This window comes from Malania oleifera, chromosome 4 (genome assembly GCF_029873635.1).
Source record: "Malania oleifera isolate guangnan ecotype guangnan chromosome 4, ASM2987363v1, whole genome shotgun sequence".
In the NCBI taxonomy this organism is placed as follows: domain Eukaryota; kingdom Viridiplantae; phylum Streptophyta; class Magnoliopsida; order Santalales; family Ximeniaceae; genus Malania; species Malania oleifera.
Genome location: NC_080420.1, coordinates 3,595,113 through 3,613,125, shown reverse-complemented (window position 1 = coordinate 3,613,125; position 18,013 = coordinate 3,595,113). Strand labels below are relative to the sequence as shown.

At 36.9% G+C, this 18,013-nt stretch overlaps 1 protein-coding gene across 2 annotated transcripts; it reads right to left on the bottom strand.

The window, feature by feature from the left end:
- Positions 1 to 10,909: 10,909 nt before the first annotated feature.
- On the bottom strand, positions 10,910 to 16,594 carry LOC131153467 (ras-related protein RABA5a). Of its 2 annotated transcripts, XM_058105807.1 has the most exons (5): positions 16,400 to 16,594; positions 13,534 to 13,644; positions 13,097 to 13,247; positions 12,507 to 12,958; positions 10,910 to 11,518 (listed from the first exon to the last, which is right to left on the bottom strand). In XM_058105807.1, exons 4-5 carry the CDS (start codon positions 12,844 to 12,846, stop codon positions 11,181 to 11,183), a joined length of 678 nt encoding a protein of 225 aa, XP_057961790.1. In that variant the 5' UTR covers positions 12,847 to 12,958; positions 13,097 to 13,247; positions 13,534 to 13,644; positions 16,400 to 16,594; the 3' UTR covers positions 10,910 to 11,180. The 2 variants fall into 2 exon arrangements, with proteins under 2 accessions (XP_057961790.1, XP_057961791.1); XM_058105808.1 differs by lacking the exon at positions 13,534 to 13,644.
- Positions 16,595 to 18,013: the final 1,419 nt, after the last annotated feature.

The window sequence follows — 18,013 nt, the reverse complement described above, 5'->3', positions numbered from 1 at the left end:
AAAAAATGAAAAGTTTATATTTGTCTAAGATGGAAAGTATATTTCTCTAATACTCCCCCTCAAGTTGGAGAATGAAGATCTGTAATGCCCAACTTGCGTGATAAGTCTTGGAAATGATCACGACCCTAAGTTTTGGTGAAGATATCGACAAGCTGACTGTTTGTAGGAATATGCTTAGTGAAGAAGAGGTCAGCCCGTAACTTCTCATAAACAATGTGACAATCGATTTCTATATATTTTGTACGTTCGTGGAAAACTAGATTCTGGGCAATGTGAATAGCCGCTTGGTTGTCACGATATAAAAGCTTAGGCTGGGAGTGTGGTACTCCAAGATCATTTAAAAGAGTTTTGAGCCATGTAAGTTCACATGTAGCAAAAGCAAGTGCACGGGACTCAGCTTCGGCGGAGGAGTGGGACATGGTAGTTTGTTTCTTAGTGCGCCAGGAAATCGGACTAGTGCCCAACTAAATTAAAAAACCAGTGGTGGAGCGGCGAGTTAGGGGACAACTAGCCCAATCCAAATTAGAATAGGCTGAGACTTAAAGAGTGTTGGCAGTAGGAAAAAATAAGCCCTGTCCTGGAGACGTCTTAATGTATCGAAGAACACGTACAACAGTATCATAATGTGTCCGTCTAGACTAGTGCATAAATTGACTGAGAATGTTGACTGGAAACACAATGTCGAGACGAGTGATGGTGAGATATATCAAATGTCCAACGAGTCGCCGAAACGAGCTTGGATCGGAGAGAAGATCACCATCAGTATTATTGAGCTTGAGATTTTGTTCCATGGGAAAGTGGACAGGATGAGCACCAAGATGACCGCTATCAGTGAGGGTGTCAAAAGCATATTTGCATTGAATAAGAAATATGCCAGTGGGAGAGCGAACAACTTCGAGGCCAAGGAAATATTTCAATTTCCCAAGATCCTTTAGTTTGAGTTTCTGAACAAGCATGACTTTGAAAGTGCTAATATCGGAGAGGTCATTACCTACCATAAGAATGTCATCAATAGAAACAAGTATAAGAGTAAAAGACTGACCCCGTGAACGGGTGAAAAGAGAATGGTCGGCCTGAGATTGGGTGAAACCCACAGTAAGTAAAATAGAAGATAATTTAGAGAACCAATTACGAGAGGCTTGCTTAAGACCATAAAGGGATTTCTGAAGACGACAAATATGAGTCTCCCCATTTTTGCAATAACCCGGTGGAGGGAGCATATATACCTCCTCATCGAGGTCACCATGAAGAAAAGCGTTGTTGACGTCCAATTGAAGGAAATGTCAATTCCGAGTTGCAACCACTGCAAGAACACACCTAACAGTAATGAGTTTAGCAACAGGAGCAAAAGTGTCATGATAATCCAAACCTTCTACCTGAGTATAGCCCTCGGCCACCAAGCGAGCTTTGTGTTGCTCTATGGATCCATCGGCCCGAAGTTTTGTTTTGACTCAGGTGCTATCTTATGTTAAATTATTATAGAGTGAGACCCAGTCATTAGATATAGCGCTGTCAGTAGCTACACCATCAGGGTCAGTGATCAAATGTCAGAGGGTACTTAGGGGCTATCCGATAGAAATTCAGGAGAAAGTGTTACCAGTTGATTTGATTGTATTTGATATGTGTAGGTTTGATATAATACTGGGTATGGACTAGTTGGCTGCCAATCATGTCAGCATTGATTGTCGTCAGAAAGAGTTAATTTTCAAACCCCCTGGTACGCAGGAATTCAAATTCGTTAGTTCACGGGTACGTGCTCCAACGTAGCTGGTGTCAGCTGTACAGACGAACAAATTACTCATAGACAGAGGTTAGGAGTTTATAGCGTTTGTGAAAGAAGTACCTGAAAATGAATTGAAAATTGACAGCACCCCAGTGGTACGAGAATTTCTAGATGTTTTCTCAGAGGAGTTACCTGGGTTGCCTCCTGTGCACGAGGTGAATTTTCCTATAGATTTACCTCTAGGGACCACGCCGATTTTTAAGGTTCCTTGCTGTATGACTCCAGCCGAATGAGGAGAATTAAAGGAACAGTTGCAAGGCTTGCTGGACAAGGGGTTTATACGACCCAGTGTATCGCCGTGGGGAGCTCCAGTGTTGTTCGTAAAGAAGAAAGACGGGTCTATGAGGATGTATATCGATTACAGAGAAATCAACAAGGTTACTATTAAGAATAAATATTCTCTACCCCGTATAGACGATTTATTTGATCAGCTCCAGGGTACACGGGTATATTCTAAGATCGACCTCAGATCCAGGTATCATCAAGTGAGAGTAAAAGCAGAGGACGTCGCGAAGACAGCCTTTAGGACCAGGTATGGACACTACGAGTTCTCGTTATGCCTTTTGGTCTGACGAATGCCCCAGCCGTGTTCATGGACTTGATGAACAGAGTTTTTCACCAGTATCTAGATCAGTTTGTAGTAGTTTTTATTGATGATATACTGGTGTACTCGAGGAGTTTTAAGGATCATGAGGTGCATTTGAGGCAAGTACTGCAGACGCTCAGGCAAAAGAAACTTTATGCCAAGTTTAGCAAGTGTTTCAGGAAGTTGCATTTTTAGGCCACGTGATCTCAGGAGACGGTATTTCAATGGATCCCAGCAAGATCGATGCAGTAGTAAATTAGGCTAGGCCAAAGAACATACAGGAAGTCAGAATTTTCTTGGGACTGGCTAGTTATTACCATTGATTTGTTGAGGGGTTTTCAATTTTATTAGGACCTCTCACGCGTTTGACCAGGAAGAGTGCCAAGTTTGTGTGGGATGAAGAATGCGAGCAGAGCTTCCAAGAATTAAAGCAGCGGCTCATCACTGCACCATTACTAATGATTCCATTGGAAGGTGATGGTTATGTTATCTACAGTGACGCGTCTTTGAAAGGGCTCAGTTGTGTACTGATGCAACATGGTAGGATGGTAGTGTATGTGTCCAAGCAGTTGAAAGAGTATGAAAAGAACTACCCTACTCACGATTTGGAATTGGCTGCGGTTGTACACGCACTGAAGATCTGGAGGCATTACCTTTATGGTGAGTGGTGTGAGATATTTTCTGATCACAAGAGTCTAAATTATTTCTTCACACAAAAAGAGTTGAACATGCAGCATAGGAAGTGGTTGGAACTCATTAAGGATTACAACTGCACCATCAGTTACCACCCAAGTAAAGCAAATGTGGTGGCTGATGCTTTGAGCCGTCAATCAGAGGATACAGCGCAGTTAACAGTAGCAATTCAGCACCCGATTCAGATGGACTTGGAAAGGCTCAGTGTGGAATTAGTGAAGAATGATCCTCAGGTGCTTATTGCCAGTTTAGTGATACAACCTGCACTGTATGAGAGAATTAAAGCTGCTCAAAGAGATGATCCAGAGTTAGTGGAGGTGCTTGCCAGAATACGAGATGGTCAGGGAGAGGAATTCAGTATTGCCGATGGTGGGGCCTTCATATTTCGCACCAGATTGTGTGTGCCTGCGGATGTCAGCATCAGAAGAACGATTTTAGAAGAGGCACACTGGTCTCTATACACTATTCATCCTGGTAGTACAAAAATGTATAGGGATCTGCGGGAGTATTTCTCGTAGAGTGGTATGAAGAGGGAAATAGCAGAATTTGTGTAGAAATGTTTGACGTGCCAGCAAGTTAAGGCTGAGCACTAGAGACCGGCTAGTCAATTGCAGCCACTTTTCATTCCTGAGTGGAAGTGGGACCACGTATCCATGGATTTTGTTATTGGGCTACCTCTAGCGCCGCATGGTCAGAATGCTATTTGGGTGGTGGTTGATAGGTTGACGAAGACAGCACACTTTCTACCCATTAAAGTCAGCTACCCTATGAATAGGTTAGCAGAGATTTATATACAAGAGATTTTTCGACCCCATGGAGTGCCGGTATCCATAGTCTCAGACCGTGACGATTTTGGAAGAGTCTGCAAGAGGCTTTGGGGACTCAATTAGCATTCAGCACTGCTTTCCACCCTCAGACTGATGGTCAGACAGAGAGGACAATCTAGATATTAGAAGATATGTTTTGTACCTATGTGCTAGACTTTGGAGGTAGATGGATTCAGTTTTTGCCGCTAGTTGAATTTTCTTATAATAACAGTTATCAGACTAGCATCGGCATGGCACCCTACGAGCCATTATATGGTAGGAGATGCCAATCTCCTCTTTTCTAGGATGAAGTAGGTGAAATGTGAGTTTTGAATCCAGATATAATTCAGCAAGCATGTGATAAAGTTCGACTTATTCGAGACAGGATCAATGCAGCGCAGAGTAGGCAGAAAAGCTACGCGAATACTCGCCGCCGAAAACTAGAATTTGAAGTAGGTGATCATGTGTTTCTGAGAATAACTCCACTGAAGGGGATCTTGAAATTTGGGAAGAAGTGTAAGTTGAGCCCTAGGTTTATTGGCTCATTTGAGATACTTGAGAAGATTGGGTCAGTAGCTTATCGGCTAGCTTTACCGCCATCTCTATTTCGAGTTCATGACGTATTTCATGTTTTTATACTAAGGAAATATGTCCCAGATCCTTCCCATATCATCGGCCATGCAGAACTGGAAGTCAGTGAGGCTTTAGCATATGAAGAAGCTCCAGTACAGATTTTAGATAGAAAAGAATAAGAATTGCGCAGCAAGAAGATACCACTAGTAAAAGTTCTATGGAGAAACCACGTGATTGAGGAAGCCTTATGGGAGCTTGAAGATGAAATCAGACGGAAATATCCCCACCTGTTCGATGAATTATAGTATTGATATATATGCTAGGATGGTAATTTTATTTTGTTGAGTTCAGTGTAATTGTAATGTAGAGTATAGGTTAGGTAGTACTTTGGTCTAGGGGGAAATTTTCTTTTATGGTTGTAATCTCCCAGGACTACCCATGTAACCATGGTATTCCTCTGCCATAAGTGAGAGCAAGTAATAAAATAAGTAGATCATTTACCTTTGAGAAGGAAGGATCATATGAATAAGTGAATTTCGAGGACAAAATTTTATAAGGAGAGGAGAATATAGTGACCCGAAAAATAATGTTATTTAAATAATAAAGAGGGAGACAAATGAAAGCGATAACGGAAGGAGGCAACAGACTTCGTCGACGAACGCTTCGCGTTCGTTGACGACATTGCATTTTGGATATAATAACCCCATAAATTTTCCAAGCACTCGTCGACGAACACAGAGGTTTCGTCGACGAGGGTTCTTCAGGATCTCGTCGACGAGAAGATACCGAAAGAGGATTATTGGGAAGTTTGAAATTTGTCGACGAGGGGGTAGGTTCATCAACGAACTTTCTACAAGACTCGTCGACGAGGTGACGTGGCTCGTCCACGAATGCCGCAGTATAAATAGCCCTAAACTCAGTTAATCGCAGAAATATCGATGGAAAACCTTCTCCTCTCTCTCCTACGGCCTCTCCTCCATTTCTCTTCAATTTCGGCCCCGTCAGACGCCGAATCAACGATCTGAGGCCACCACGACGCTCCTGGCGAAGTTCTCTTCAAATCTACTGGGGCGAATCATCGATGGGATTGAGTCCAATTTCTTCCTAGAATTAGGGTAAGGTCTTTTATTCAGTTTTTGGCCTTCTGGCAGTTGTAGGAAATGATGTATGCCAAGAAATATTGATATTCTATTCTGCCAAATGTGATTTTTAGGGTGTGGAATAGGATGCCCTGAGGGTGTAGGACCAGTATACAATAGAGGCTTTTTGACAGTAAGGTAAGGGAAACATGTTATGCTAGGAAAACCTAGTATGATTTCCGTATAAAGTTTATGTATTTACTAGATTATTATTCAGAGCAGAAATTTATGAAATTTTCTATTGAGGTTAAAGTGTTTTAAATTATTATGTGGCATGAGAGTATGAATACAGTATAGAAACATGTTTATATAGTATTTTCAAGAATATGTTTTACAGAATATACAGACAGTGAAATGCGTTTACAGTATCTTTCAGAATACCATGATTTTATAGTTTTACAACACCATAATAGGTAGATTTATAGTTATCTCATAAAAATACAGTTGATATAGTTACGGATTATTACAGCATCATGGTTTATACAGTTATTACAGAATCATGGTAAAACAGTTAGTTATATATAGAAACGTATTATATAGTATCAGACCCTGATGGATCAGACAGCAGAGCACGGTACCGTAGCTACAGATATATAGATATTCAGTTCAGAGTGCAACCACTTAACTCAGATAGTAAGTGGTATGAGGTCGATTTGTGGACAGGCTCCCCATCAGATATGGGTTGAGGAGGGTTGATCTGATCAAGGAGTAGAGTGGTTTATCCTGGTAGGCCAACCAGGATAGATCCAGCCTTCGGGCCACACAACCCTGTCATGAGATGTAATGACCCGAAGAAAAATGAAATTTAAATAATAAAGAGGGAGGGAAATGGAGACCAGAAATAGAATGAGGTAGTCAACTTCGTCGACGACATTGAACTTTGGAACGAATAGTAGGAGTGAATCATCAAGGTTTCGTCAACGAAGGCTTAAGAGAATTTGTTGACGAAGACTGAATTTCGTCGACGAAGAAATACCGAGAGAGGTTTGAGCCAACTGAATTTTGTCGACGAAGGATTGAATTTCATCGACGAAATTAATGAAGGATTCATCAACGAATGACGTTGTTCGTTGACGAAATCCCCTATTCTATAAATATGAAAATCCGGATTTTAACTTCCTAAAGAAGCTAAGTTTTCCCTCTCTCTCTCCTCTTCGGTTCTCTCTCTCTCTCTCTCTCTTCAATTTCGGGCCAAATTTATGCCGGATTGACAGTTTGAAGCCACCACGACGCTCCTGGGGAAGTTCTCTCCAAATCTGCCCGAACGGATCGTTGGTGAAAGCAAATAGGAAATCATCCCTGAGTTAAGATAAGATTTTTTAAGCCAAATTTGGTCTTGCAATAGTTATAGGAAATGATGTACGCATGAAAATACTAAAATTTAATACTGAGAGTTTTCATTTTCAGGGTATTGGTTAGGAAATCCTACGGGTGTTAGACTAGATTATTTTGGGGGCTTTCTCAGTAGCTAGGTTAAGGGATAAACTAAGCTAGTTCTTTTGAGAGAATGCATGTATATATATATGTAGCATTTGATTTTAGGAAATAAATAAATATATATATATGATTTATATTTGGAAAAATACTGCTAAAATGATGGTATATTGAATACGTGAAAAACCTATTTGTGTGGCATGAGTAGGAATGTTATGAAATACTGTTTTCTGAGAATGTGAATGATACAGATTTTTATAATGGAAAAACTAGCATACGGGCCAAGGTTTTTATATGTTTTGCCGGCATACGGGCCGTGTTATGTGACTGTGATTTGTCGGCGTACGGGCCGTGTTATGTGATTGTGATTGGCTGGCGTACGGGTCGTGCTATGTGGATGTGATTTGCCAGTGTACGGGCTGTGCTATGATATGTTTGCCAGCGTACGAACCATGCTATAATGTGATTTGCCAGCGTACGGGCTATGCTATGTGTTGCCGCCGTACGGGTCGAGCTTTGATAAAATGTGTAATACCGGCGTATGGGCGGATGATTTTTATGACACACACACACACACACACACACACACACACACATATATATATATATATATATATATATATGCAAAATGATATGATTGATGTGAAAATTAATGATATAAGATATCCATGTATCACCGTTTTAGAATATGTTATATGATATCAGAACCTGGTTGGCTTGGTCTAGGCTAGCACTTACACGGTACCGTTTCTATGTGTCCATGGTCTTCGTGATCATGATATTTGTGTTAACGCCGCTGTACGGAGTGATGTGAGATTGGATGGTCGATGTGATTTTTAAAGAAGTGTGCTGTGATCGCCCCTGGTGTACGGACCAGGTCTGGCAAACCCATCAGACTTACAAACTGGACTTTTGACTTGGCAGTGGTCGGCCAACCATTGTCAGGTCCCGCCTTCGGGCCACACAATCCAGTCATGTGGGAGTAATACATGACAACAGCCAGCTAACCTACCAAGAATGTTTTATGTTATTATTATTATATGAGATGAAATATGATTATGAAAATGCAGTATATTCTGTCATGTTTAGATGATATATGTATGTTTTCCCAGATTTGATAAACAGTTACGGAACATGTTATGTATGATATATGTAGAATACGGAATATTCATGTTGCTACACACTAGTATTAGTTTATTTCCCTTATTGAGAGGTGTCTTACCCCTAAATTTTATAAACTTTTCAAGAGCCCCTGATATGAGAGCGGAAAAAGTCCCGCTGATTTAGAGTTGTTTATCTGCCCTCTGTGAAGGGTAAGTTTTTGTAGGGACAGTTAGATTTTGGGAAAAATGTTCCTAGATATGATTTTTGGGATGTATATACTGAGATACAGTGATTGTAGTAACTCTGGTATATTGTGATATATGGTATTGATATGCATTTGATTGTATGTTTCCTGCTGCTTAGGCTTCCGTGTTGTGTTCTGATTTATCCCTGGTACCCACGGGTCCAGGTGGATTGTGACCTGTTGAGTTGGAATGTATGATGTTGATTTTATTATAATATAAAAAAAATGTGGAAAATAAGAGGGTCGTCACATGAGGGGTTAAATCATGACATACAGCCATCTAGGGAAATATTCTCAGATATTATAGTATTATCATATTTTCCAGAATAGTAGTATTATTATGAAAAGAATTTTCATACAGTTTGATATGTTAAATTATGTAGTTAAAAGTTTTATAATATGTTATGTAGTATCAACATTTTCAGTTTTAGTTATTTGTACTATTCTTAACTCAGATTAATTTTTACAGATCTACATCTCAGTAGCCACACACTAGTGATACCATGTTTCGTCTTGCTGAGCTTTGATTCATCCCAGTGTTGAATTATTTTTCAGGTGAGCTAGTTGGGCGAGCAGAGCAAACTCGCAAATAGAGGAGTTGTTAGTCTGCCCTTTTTTAGGGTGAGTGTTTTGGGATTTAATTTTGTTAACCCAAGTATTAGTATGAGCAATTCTTGAGAGTATTGTATAATATGAAATATTGGTGGAATATTTAAATACTCTGGTATTGTGTATATATATATATATATATATATATATATATACATATAAGGTTGTGTTTCATATTACATGCTTTCCGCTGTGTAGGAAATTGTTTTAATTTAAAATAGTAGAGAATTTATCTTTATAAGGAGGATGTTACAGTAGGCCCTAGGTCAGTTTAGGCAAAGTCGAATCAATCCTTTTCTTCCTTCTTTCCTTCCCAGCAGCAATTGATTGCTGGCTTTCCTTCCAACAACAACCTGTTCCCCAATTCTTGTGATTGGGTTGATTCTCCAATTAATGGAGATTCTGGCAGCAAGTCAGAGGAGAAAACATTTCAAATTTTTGTAATATCTCTTTCCAAACAAACCCTTAACCCAATTATCACGCACATGTTTAAATTCTTATGATTTCATTTTTTTGATTCACTAACTTTTCTTTCCAATTTGGTGAACAAGACCCCCGAGGATGCTTCCGAATATTCTAGCGAGCACAATTGAAGTTTTTGATTTTGATTTTTATTTCCCTGCATTTCCTTTGCATGTACGATATTTCCTTGTATTTCAGTATCTCCATGTATTTATTGTATTTCTCTGCAATTCCCTTTGTTGTATGGTATTTCTATGTATCTCAGCATTTTCCTATATTTCATTGTACCTTGTGACTTGGGCACGTGCCCACTTAATAAAATATTTCAATTCCTTACGCATGCTTGGGCTACTTGTGTATGAAAATAAATAGGAATTAAAATTCAAACATTCTCAATTAATCAACAAATTTTGCCCACGTAAAAGATTTTTCACCACTTAGACTTTAGGACCTAGTTTTGAAATTATTGCCACTTTAAGAACATGATTAGGTGGGTAACTCATTCGTAACGTATCAACGTAGAGCCTTTACTCGTGTATGAAAATAAATGTGAGTTAAGAATTCAATAACCTTAAGTAAATCAACCAATTTTGCCAAGACAATGATTTTAAAAATTCATAACCTCACTTAAATTTCCATGACATGATTTTGAAAAACCTGGTTGGGGACATTTATGAAGATGGTTAAGTAAATCAATTGCGACCCTATCAACTTTGGAACTTATGAACAGTCAATTAAGAATAAACAATCTCATCCTTCAAATTTTGGATTAATTTGATTTAGGACTCCTATTTCATAATTAAAATGACCTTGTAAAAATTAAGGTGTCTACAGTTTTTTTTATTCAACTGTGAACAAATAAATAAACATTGCATTTGAAGACATGAATTTCAAACTTTGAATTTAAATTTGAACAAATTTCAATACAACTTTTTATATAACATTTTATCAAAATTCGCTATAAATTCAAATCTAAGATCTCTTCAAATATAGGGCAAAGAGAATTTTACTATTGTAATGTCTGCTTCCCAAAAATATCTCTAAATATATATTAATTGAATATTACAATTAATGAAAATATATTTAATTCATAACAACTTTATAACTGGCATGCCAATAGTCTATAACATACTCATATATACCTTTATTCTTTATTTAATTGATGTTTTTTTCTTTAAATTTCTAAAATTTTCAACATAAATTGAAAATTTTTTAATAAAAAGTTTCCTATAACTTAACAAAACATAGGATAGGAAATTTTAATTAAAATATTCAAATAATGAAAGATAAAAATAATTAATAAATTTTATGTAAATAGTTTAAAACACATTACATACATATACCTGAACAACTGACTAAAAACCCGTTTAAGAACCACTTTAGTCTTTAGTACTTCCGACCAACTTCTTGAAAAGGAACAAACAAGAAAAATAAATTTTGCTTTTAACACAAGATGGGTACCAACAAGACCCAAAATAAAAGAGGCACAAAATTGATAGAGCTACATAACCAATTTCTTTTTTCATAATTCTTTTTTCTAATCCTCTTCAAATCATTCATTTACATTTTCTGCTCTTTCTAGTCTCTCTCTCCTCTTCACCCATCAAAAACCCAGAACAAGAATAAATCTTATTCAATCCAACATTTTGAGAGTAACCTGAAATTGAATTGCATTGGAAGAACAGATAAAGATTAACTCAAAATTGTTGGAAATTGGGGCTCCTATGGGGTTATTCTTTGCAGCTTCTTAAGATGAACAGCACCAAGCTTTTTTGGGTTGTGGATCTACTTCATCGTTCACATCTCCCTGCAAAACCACGGTCTTACCGTTGCCCATCCAGGCAGGATCATGTTTCTTAAGCTCTTGAGATAGGATAACTTTCCGGCTTAAAATGTTGTAGATTTCTCTCACAACTGTCTGAAATGCGGCTGCTACGTTGGAGGAGTCCAAGGCTGAAGTTTCTATGAAAAACAAACCTTGAGTCTCTGCCAAAGCCTTGCCTTCTCCCATGGATACTTCCCGGGCATCTTTGAGATCAGACTTGTTGCCTACAAGTATTGTAACTACATTCATGTCCGAGTGAGCTGTTCAATAGATAGAAACATGACATCAAATCAAGCCCTGATGTTTGTCAAATTATGCAAAGCATAAACGTAAGTCACAGCCATCGGAATATAGCAGCAGCAGCAACAACAACAACAACAACAAAACCCAGCACCACAGGCCGTCTAGAATATTTTTGACAACTAATATCAATCTCAACAGATAGTCGGCATCCAAAGGTCTGGGATGGGTGTAACATTACAAGTTCAATTTCCAAACGTACCAATGCAATTGTAAGCTCACAAAATGAGGTAGCCTGCATATTTACATCACAAAAACCACAACGGATGCAGGAGCATATATTGTAATCTTCTGATATGTGAACACACTCTAATGCAATAGAAAATGAAATGAACATGGCTGAAATGAAATATGAACCATGAAATGTTTCCTAAGGCAGTCTTAAAATCTTAAAATTCACTAAAAATAACTAGCCTTTGGCACACAATACATGTCCACTCCAACGCTCACAAACTTTTTGTTTTTTACCCATGAAAAATAACTATTGTTTTTTAATTATTACACCCTTTTGCTTAGTAGAAATGATGAACCATAATAGGGGCATGTTAAAAAATTTTAAAACCAGACTAAAAGTAACCATCAAATAGAAAATATCCTTTCAATTAGTAGTAATGATAATTATTATAATAATTATAAAAATAAAAGGAAGTTTAAAATCCTAGTAACCATAACATTTCAAGGCAGAATTACTATTAAGAAATTCCATGTAACAATCCAGAACACTAATAGATCCAGTGGGCAAAATCACAATAATTTCCTGGTTTTATTTCATTATATTTCGTCGTTATAAACTAAATATTCCAACAGAATCAAACATTCTAAATGGTATATGACATCTTATCTACGAAAGCAAGATTAACCATGGAATTAACTAATAGCAGTGTTAAAGAAAAAGGAAACATGCAATAATCTGGACAAAACATAAGGAAAAATTGCTGTGTTGCTTACTGTGGAGTTCATTAAGCCATCTGCCAATACTATCAAATGTCTGGCGTCTACTTATATCATAAACCACAAGAGCTCCAACTGCTCCTCTGTAATAGGCAGATGTAACAGCCCTGAATCGCTCTTGACCTGCTGTGTCCCAGATCTGTGCTTTAACTTCCTTCCCATTAATATCCATCTTCTGTGTTTGGAACTCCACCCCTATTGTTGATTTTGAATTGGGGTAAAACTCATCCCTTGCAAATCTCGCAAGCAAGTTGGATTTCCCAACAGCTGAATCACCAATGAGAACAACCTTGAAGAGGTAATCCTCAGTCTGTTCCTCTTCAGAATAAAATGCCATCTTACAACCTCTGTGGTATCTTCACTCTATAACACCATAATAAATGAAGACTAACGTATATTTATAGGCCTCCTTGGCAGCTAAATTGTTGCCCAAGGAATAAAAATTTTTCCTGTTCAAAATGAGGATGTTAAATTAGAGAACATAAGAATAAAGGTGGTGGAAATAAGAAACTTGGAAGAAAGGGCAGGAATATAAAGAACATGAGATTGGTAAAATTCAGCATTAAAGTTGTCTGGAAAATACCTACCTTTTCTAAGCTTATGGCTGGGTACAATCAGAGATGGTAGCTTCACAATTCCAGCCCCAACTTCTTGCCAGTTACACAAGTCTTATCAAGACCTCAATGTCAAGACCCAACCTTGCCCTCCAAAGAAAGTGATGTGGGTTTAATTAGGTTCCTGCAGTATCAAGAAAGCATCAGAACCTAGGATAAGTAGAGGACCATGCTGTTACTTTTTTTTATGGGTTAACATAAAGAGGCATCCCTCACAACCGGAGTTATTTTCAAAAAAGAATAAGATCATCCATCACAGTAACAAACAGAAATAGCTAAAAGCAATGTAACATGTTTAAAATAGATTTTTCACGTGCATAAATAATTGTGTCCGATATAATGCATGCATTTGTGTACATGTACATTAACAAGTTAAAAACACTTCAGCTGCTCTCAAACACTTTAATCACCTTAAGGCAAGCACTTCCCTTTTCCTGAGCCTATTCTCACTTCTGCCAATGCTCCCACGCTCCTCAATCTTGATCCTGCCCTCTTCTCACCCAACACTTTTGTGTTGAAGGCTGGGAATAAATACCAGTTAGATTCCCCATGCTGAAACTGTGAGATAATTTCCATGCAAAATGCTAAGATCTCAAACTTTAACGTGTCCATAAATCGTAGGGGAAATGTTTTGTATTTAGAGCTGAAACCTTTGCAGATCCGGGTCAAATAATATGCCTATCCCAGGTGCAGTTAGGTGCGCAGATACAAATTGGCACTCAAAGGGATTCAGCTATTATCCACAAAAAGGTTTTTATCATGAATTTGATATTCTTGTTCAAAGTTATTTTTTGAAACAAAAAATTGTCAATATTAATAAATTTTTTGATCAATTGAGAGTGATGCAGCAGTTCGTACTGAAAATGCTACAATTTTAATTTCTTTTTTCTGATCATATTTGATAGATTTTTTTTTAATCTATGAAGCAAAACAAGAAGGTGATGATGAAGAAGCAGCAGCAAGTGTTGCAGATAAACTCCCTTCCTACTTTCTCCTCTGTCACTAGAAGTATGAAAGGTTGCCAAATCCCGAACAAGTATATTTTTTTTATACAATGGTGCCCAAGGCCCTTTGGGAACTTGACTAATCAGCGGGGGCTAACGGGCCCACCACTCAACCATTCTCCACATAGATATGAAGGTCTTATCTCATCAGAAATTCGTAGCCCTCAAGATTTGAATCCAAATGTCTAACTAGGAAAGCCTTTACCAACTGAGCAACCTTTGGGTGGCTACCAAATCCCAAACAATACTACAACATATACAAATTTGAACATGAGCATACATCTGAAATATAAGTGAAGCATCAAATTATCCCTTTAAAAAACATCTATACATGATCACTCACATACACTCAAACACAAGACAAAAACCTAATACATCCACTTAGGCAAAGAAGCAATTTGATATCCTAAATTGAATCATCCCCTTTCTTATTTTTCTTCTCCACCTCCTAAGTTGTATATGATACATTTACATACAAATGTTAATATATTTACATATGGCTGTAAGTGTATACAAGTGTTTCAGAAAATTATTCAATTTTCCTTCAAAGTAATATGATATTGGAATTTCTTCACTTCCTCAGCTTAAGCAGTCACAGATCACTTTTACCATCCTGCATGATTTTTCTTAAACCACCCCGTTTTTCTTCTTCTTCTTCCTTTCTTTCTTGTCAAATTTATATTTGCAATTTTAATCAAAATAATTCAAGCTACCAATACTTCATGTTCATGCAAAAGCTCGCACTGTTGTCAAGCTGTAGCTATGCATCAACCCGTACAAAAATCAAAAAGTTTGGCTAAAACAAATAAACATGAGCCAAAGCATTTGGTGCCATAGCCATATTTCATATTTTTAATAAAGAAAAGTGTCCCTCATTTAGCAACCATAAACCCAATTTCAACTTCAAGCAAGAACAGAATTACTTCAGCTCTTGTATCCAACAGTAATTTAGGTAAAAAAAAAGAATTTTTTCAATTATTCTAATACTCCAAATCAAAATCCATTAACAACAAAAGATCCACACGATTGAATCCAAATAACTCAAACAACGCAAAACCCCCTTATACCTAATAAATACAAACCCATCCACTACCTCATAATTCAAGGGAGTAAAGATGCAAAACCTGGTTTATTCCAAGAACTCCACTCCATTAGAGACTATATGAACCTCAAAACCCAAACCATGTGATAAGTTGATGGTTGATAAAAATGAACTTGACAACCAGTGAGTAAGAGAGCAAGTAACAGCACCCAAATGTAGAAGACAGTATCTACCAAACGCCTCAGGCAAAAAGAGGACACTTGAGTCTCGTGACTCTGTCTTGTAAAGGCCATGCATATCCACATCTTCAGAAACAAAACTACCAAATAAACTACGATAAAAATAAACCTTATTGTGAGCTAAAGCAAGCTTTCAATTGTAGACCAATTTGCCCAGTAAATATTTAATATTCTGAAAGACCAGAAAGCTCCAACGTCCAAACCTGATGATTTCGTTCACAAGTTGCAAAAAGGACAAAACTTTTGCACACTTTAAGGAGTTAGATCTACTTATATTGATCCGAATGCAATTCCGTATTTTTCCAAAGCCCCATGGCAGTATAAATTTTTTTTTAAAATAGTTGCCAAGCAGAAATTACATGTGGAAACTGCTTTCTAACAAAATCTGGTGTGAAACATATTTGAATACTCAGATCGAGTAAGTAAGTATTAGCATCAAATACCAGTAATCCTTTCATGGAGGAAAAACCTCGCAACCAACAGAGAGCATGGAAAAAAGGAAAGGCTAGCAAATAGCACGTCTTTTAAATACTATTTTCACAATATCAGCTTATCCACAATGTCAGGAATCAAAGGATGCATAAAATACACATCAAACTGCTCTGCTCATAGATAGACGAGGGTATTTTGATTGCCCGGATGAAAGATTGTCGCGAATGAAAATCCAAATTCCTTAAAACACCTAAACTATGGCGGGGAAAGTGACGAATTAGAAGCATTATAAGTATCAATTAATTTCCTCTGAAACTATTCAATCATGCAAGAACTTAGCATACATCGAAATTGGCAACTGTAACCCTAATACGTGAAACCTTAATATCCATGCATCGGTCGATCCGTGAAGCATCCATGAACCCTAAAAACGGAAATGAAAAAATTTCCTAGGAAGAAATAGCCCTAAAATGCATGGCACCAGTGAATCTGTAAGCAATCCAAGAAACGCTGAAAATCAAAATAAAAACTGGTAGAATGGCGGAGAGATCGAATCTACCGGAGAGGGATATCCAGACGTTCGGCGAAGAGACACGGCACGTCCGGCGAAGAGCGATGGCAGAGTGAGAGATGACGCCCCGCGTCTTCGCTCTTCCGAGGGAGGAGAAAATGGTATTGCATTTGGGGTATTACGACGCCGTTTTGGGCGGACTTCTCAATTTTTTGGAGAGCTCCGAAACCCGCTCTCGCATTTTTATCTTGCAAGATCACCAGCTTATTTAGTTGTTAAACAATTTCATTTTTATTTTTAATTTCAAAGAATTACAAAAATGTAATATTATTTTCCAATCGTTAAAAATATTTATATAAATATTAAAAGATAAAATTTTTTTTTCCAAATCTTGACATGAATATAGAGAGTTCAAAAAATAATTTTTTTAATAATTATTAAAAATTGCATTTTTTTTTGTGATATTACCCCCTTATTTCAAAATACAATTAAGAATTGAATTACAATTTATTATTAATAAATAAGATTAAGAAAAAAAATCAAAAGTTATTATGTGAAATACAAAATTTGTTTTCTTTTTCATTTTGGTTGGCTACAAAATGGGAAAAATATAAGACATTTTTACTTGCAATTTTATTTTTTATTTTTAATTTTAAAGAATTAGAAAATGTAATATCGTTTTTCATTTGTTAAAAATATTCATATAAAACAATTAAAGGAGAAAATTATTTTTTTCTAATGCTTCGCATTAATATAGAGAGTTTAAAAAATAATGTTACCTCTTATGATTATTTTTTAAAAAAATAAAAAATTAGTATTGTTGGTCACAATTTAACATATCTTGATTTCTGGTTGTCGAGAATGTTATGTGTGTTAATAGGACAATTAGGGTATGTTTATTTTGTCGAATTGACTTTATATGTCTAAATTAAACTAATTATCATGGTTATCTTCTCATGCGTACTATCTCCAATGAATATGACAAGATATGAGTATAGTTATTTCATTCTTTTGAGTTTTTAAATTATAATTCTTTAGTTTTAACTTCTCCTAGTGAGCGAGAAGGAACCCATAAACCTTAATCCCTATGAATAGAATATATCTCTTTTAATGTGTTGATTCTTTATTTTATTTTATTTTATTTTATTTTTTAATTATATAGAAACTCCAGCCACCGACAAGCCCTTCGGACCCTCTGGTGCGGCACCAAACTTATGGATCAACATCCTCCCCCTAGATCTCGTTGATCAAGTAAAGTCCAGAACGTGGACACTATAACATCCTCAAAATTTTCACCATTTTTTTTAAATAATAAATTACTTCAATACTTGCATGTAATAGGCATTCTTATGCAGCGGAAAAACATAAATCACATAACCACATATACATGTATATACAAGACCAGAATTCAGTATTTTCAACCATAGCTACATAATATATCTCTCTTTCTAGTGTCAACTATCCAAAAATACAAAACCCTACACAAAACTTACCTTATAACTAAGGTGACCAAGTGATCTCTATCCGCGAGCTTGATCTGCTTGCCTAACTGGCTCACCTGAAAAATGTTAAAGTAATGGGATGAGTCGATGCTCAGTAAGTGAAAATATGCTATTACTAGTGTATGTGGTGACCGAGTAATAAAATTATAATAATAATATT

Excerpts from the sequence above, each read along its gene's own strand:
- LOC131153467 (XM_058105807.1), bottom strand. The coding sequence starts at position 12,846 with ATGGCATTTTATTCTGAAGAGGAACAGACTGAGGATTACCTCTTCAAG. Across the intron at positions 11,519-12,506 it reads ATGGCTTAATGAACTCCACA|CTCACTCGGACATGAATGTA; the intron begins GTAAGCAACACA and ends TCTATTGAACAG.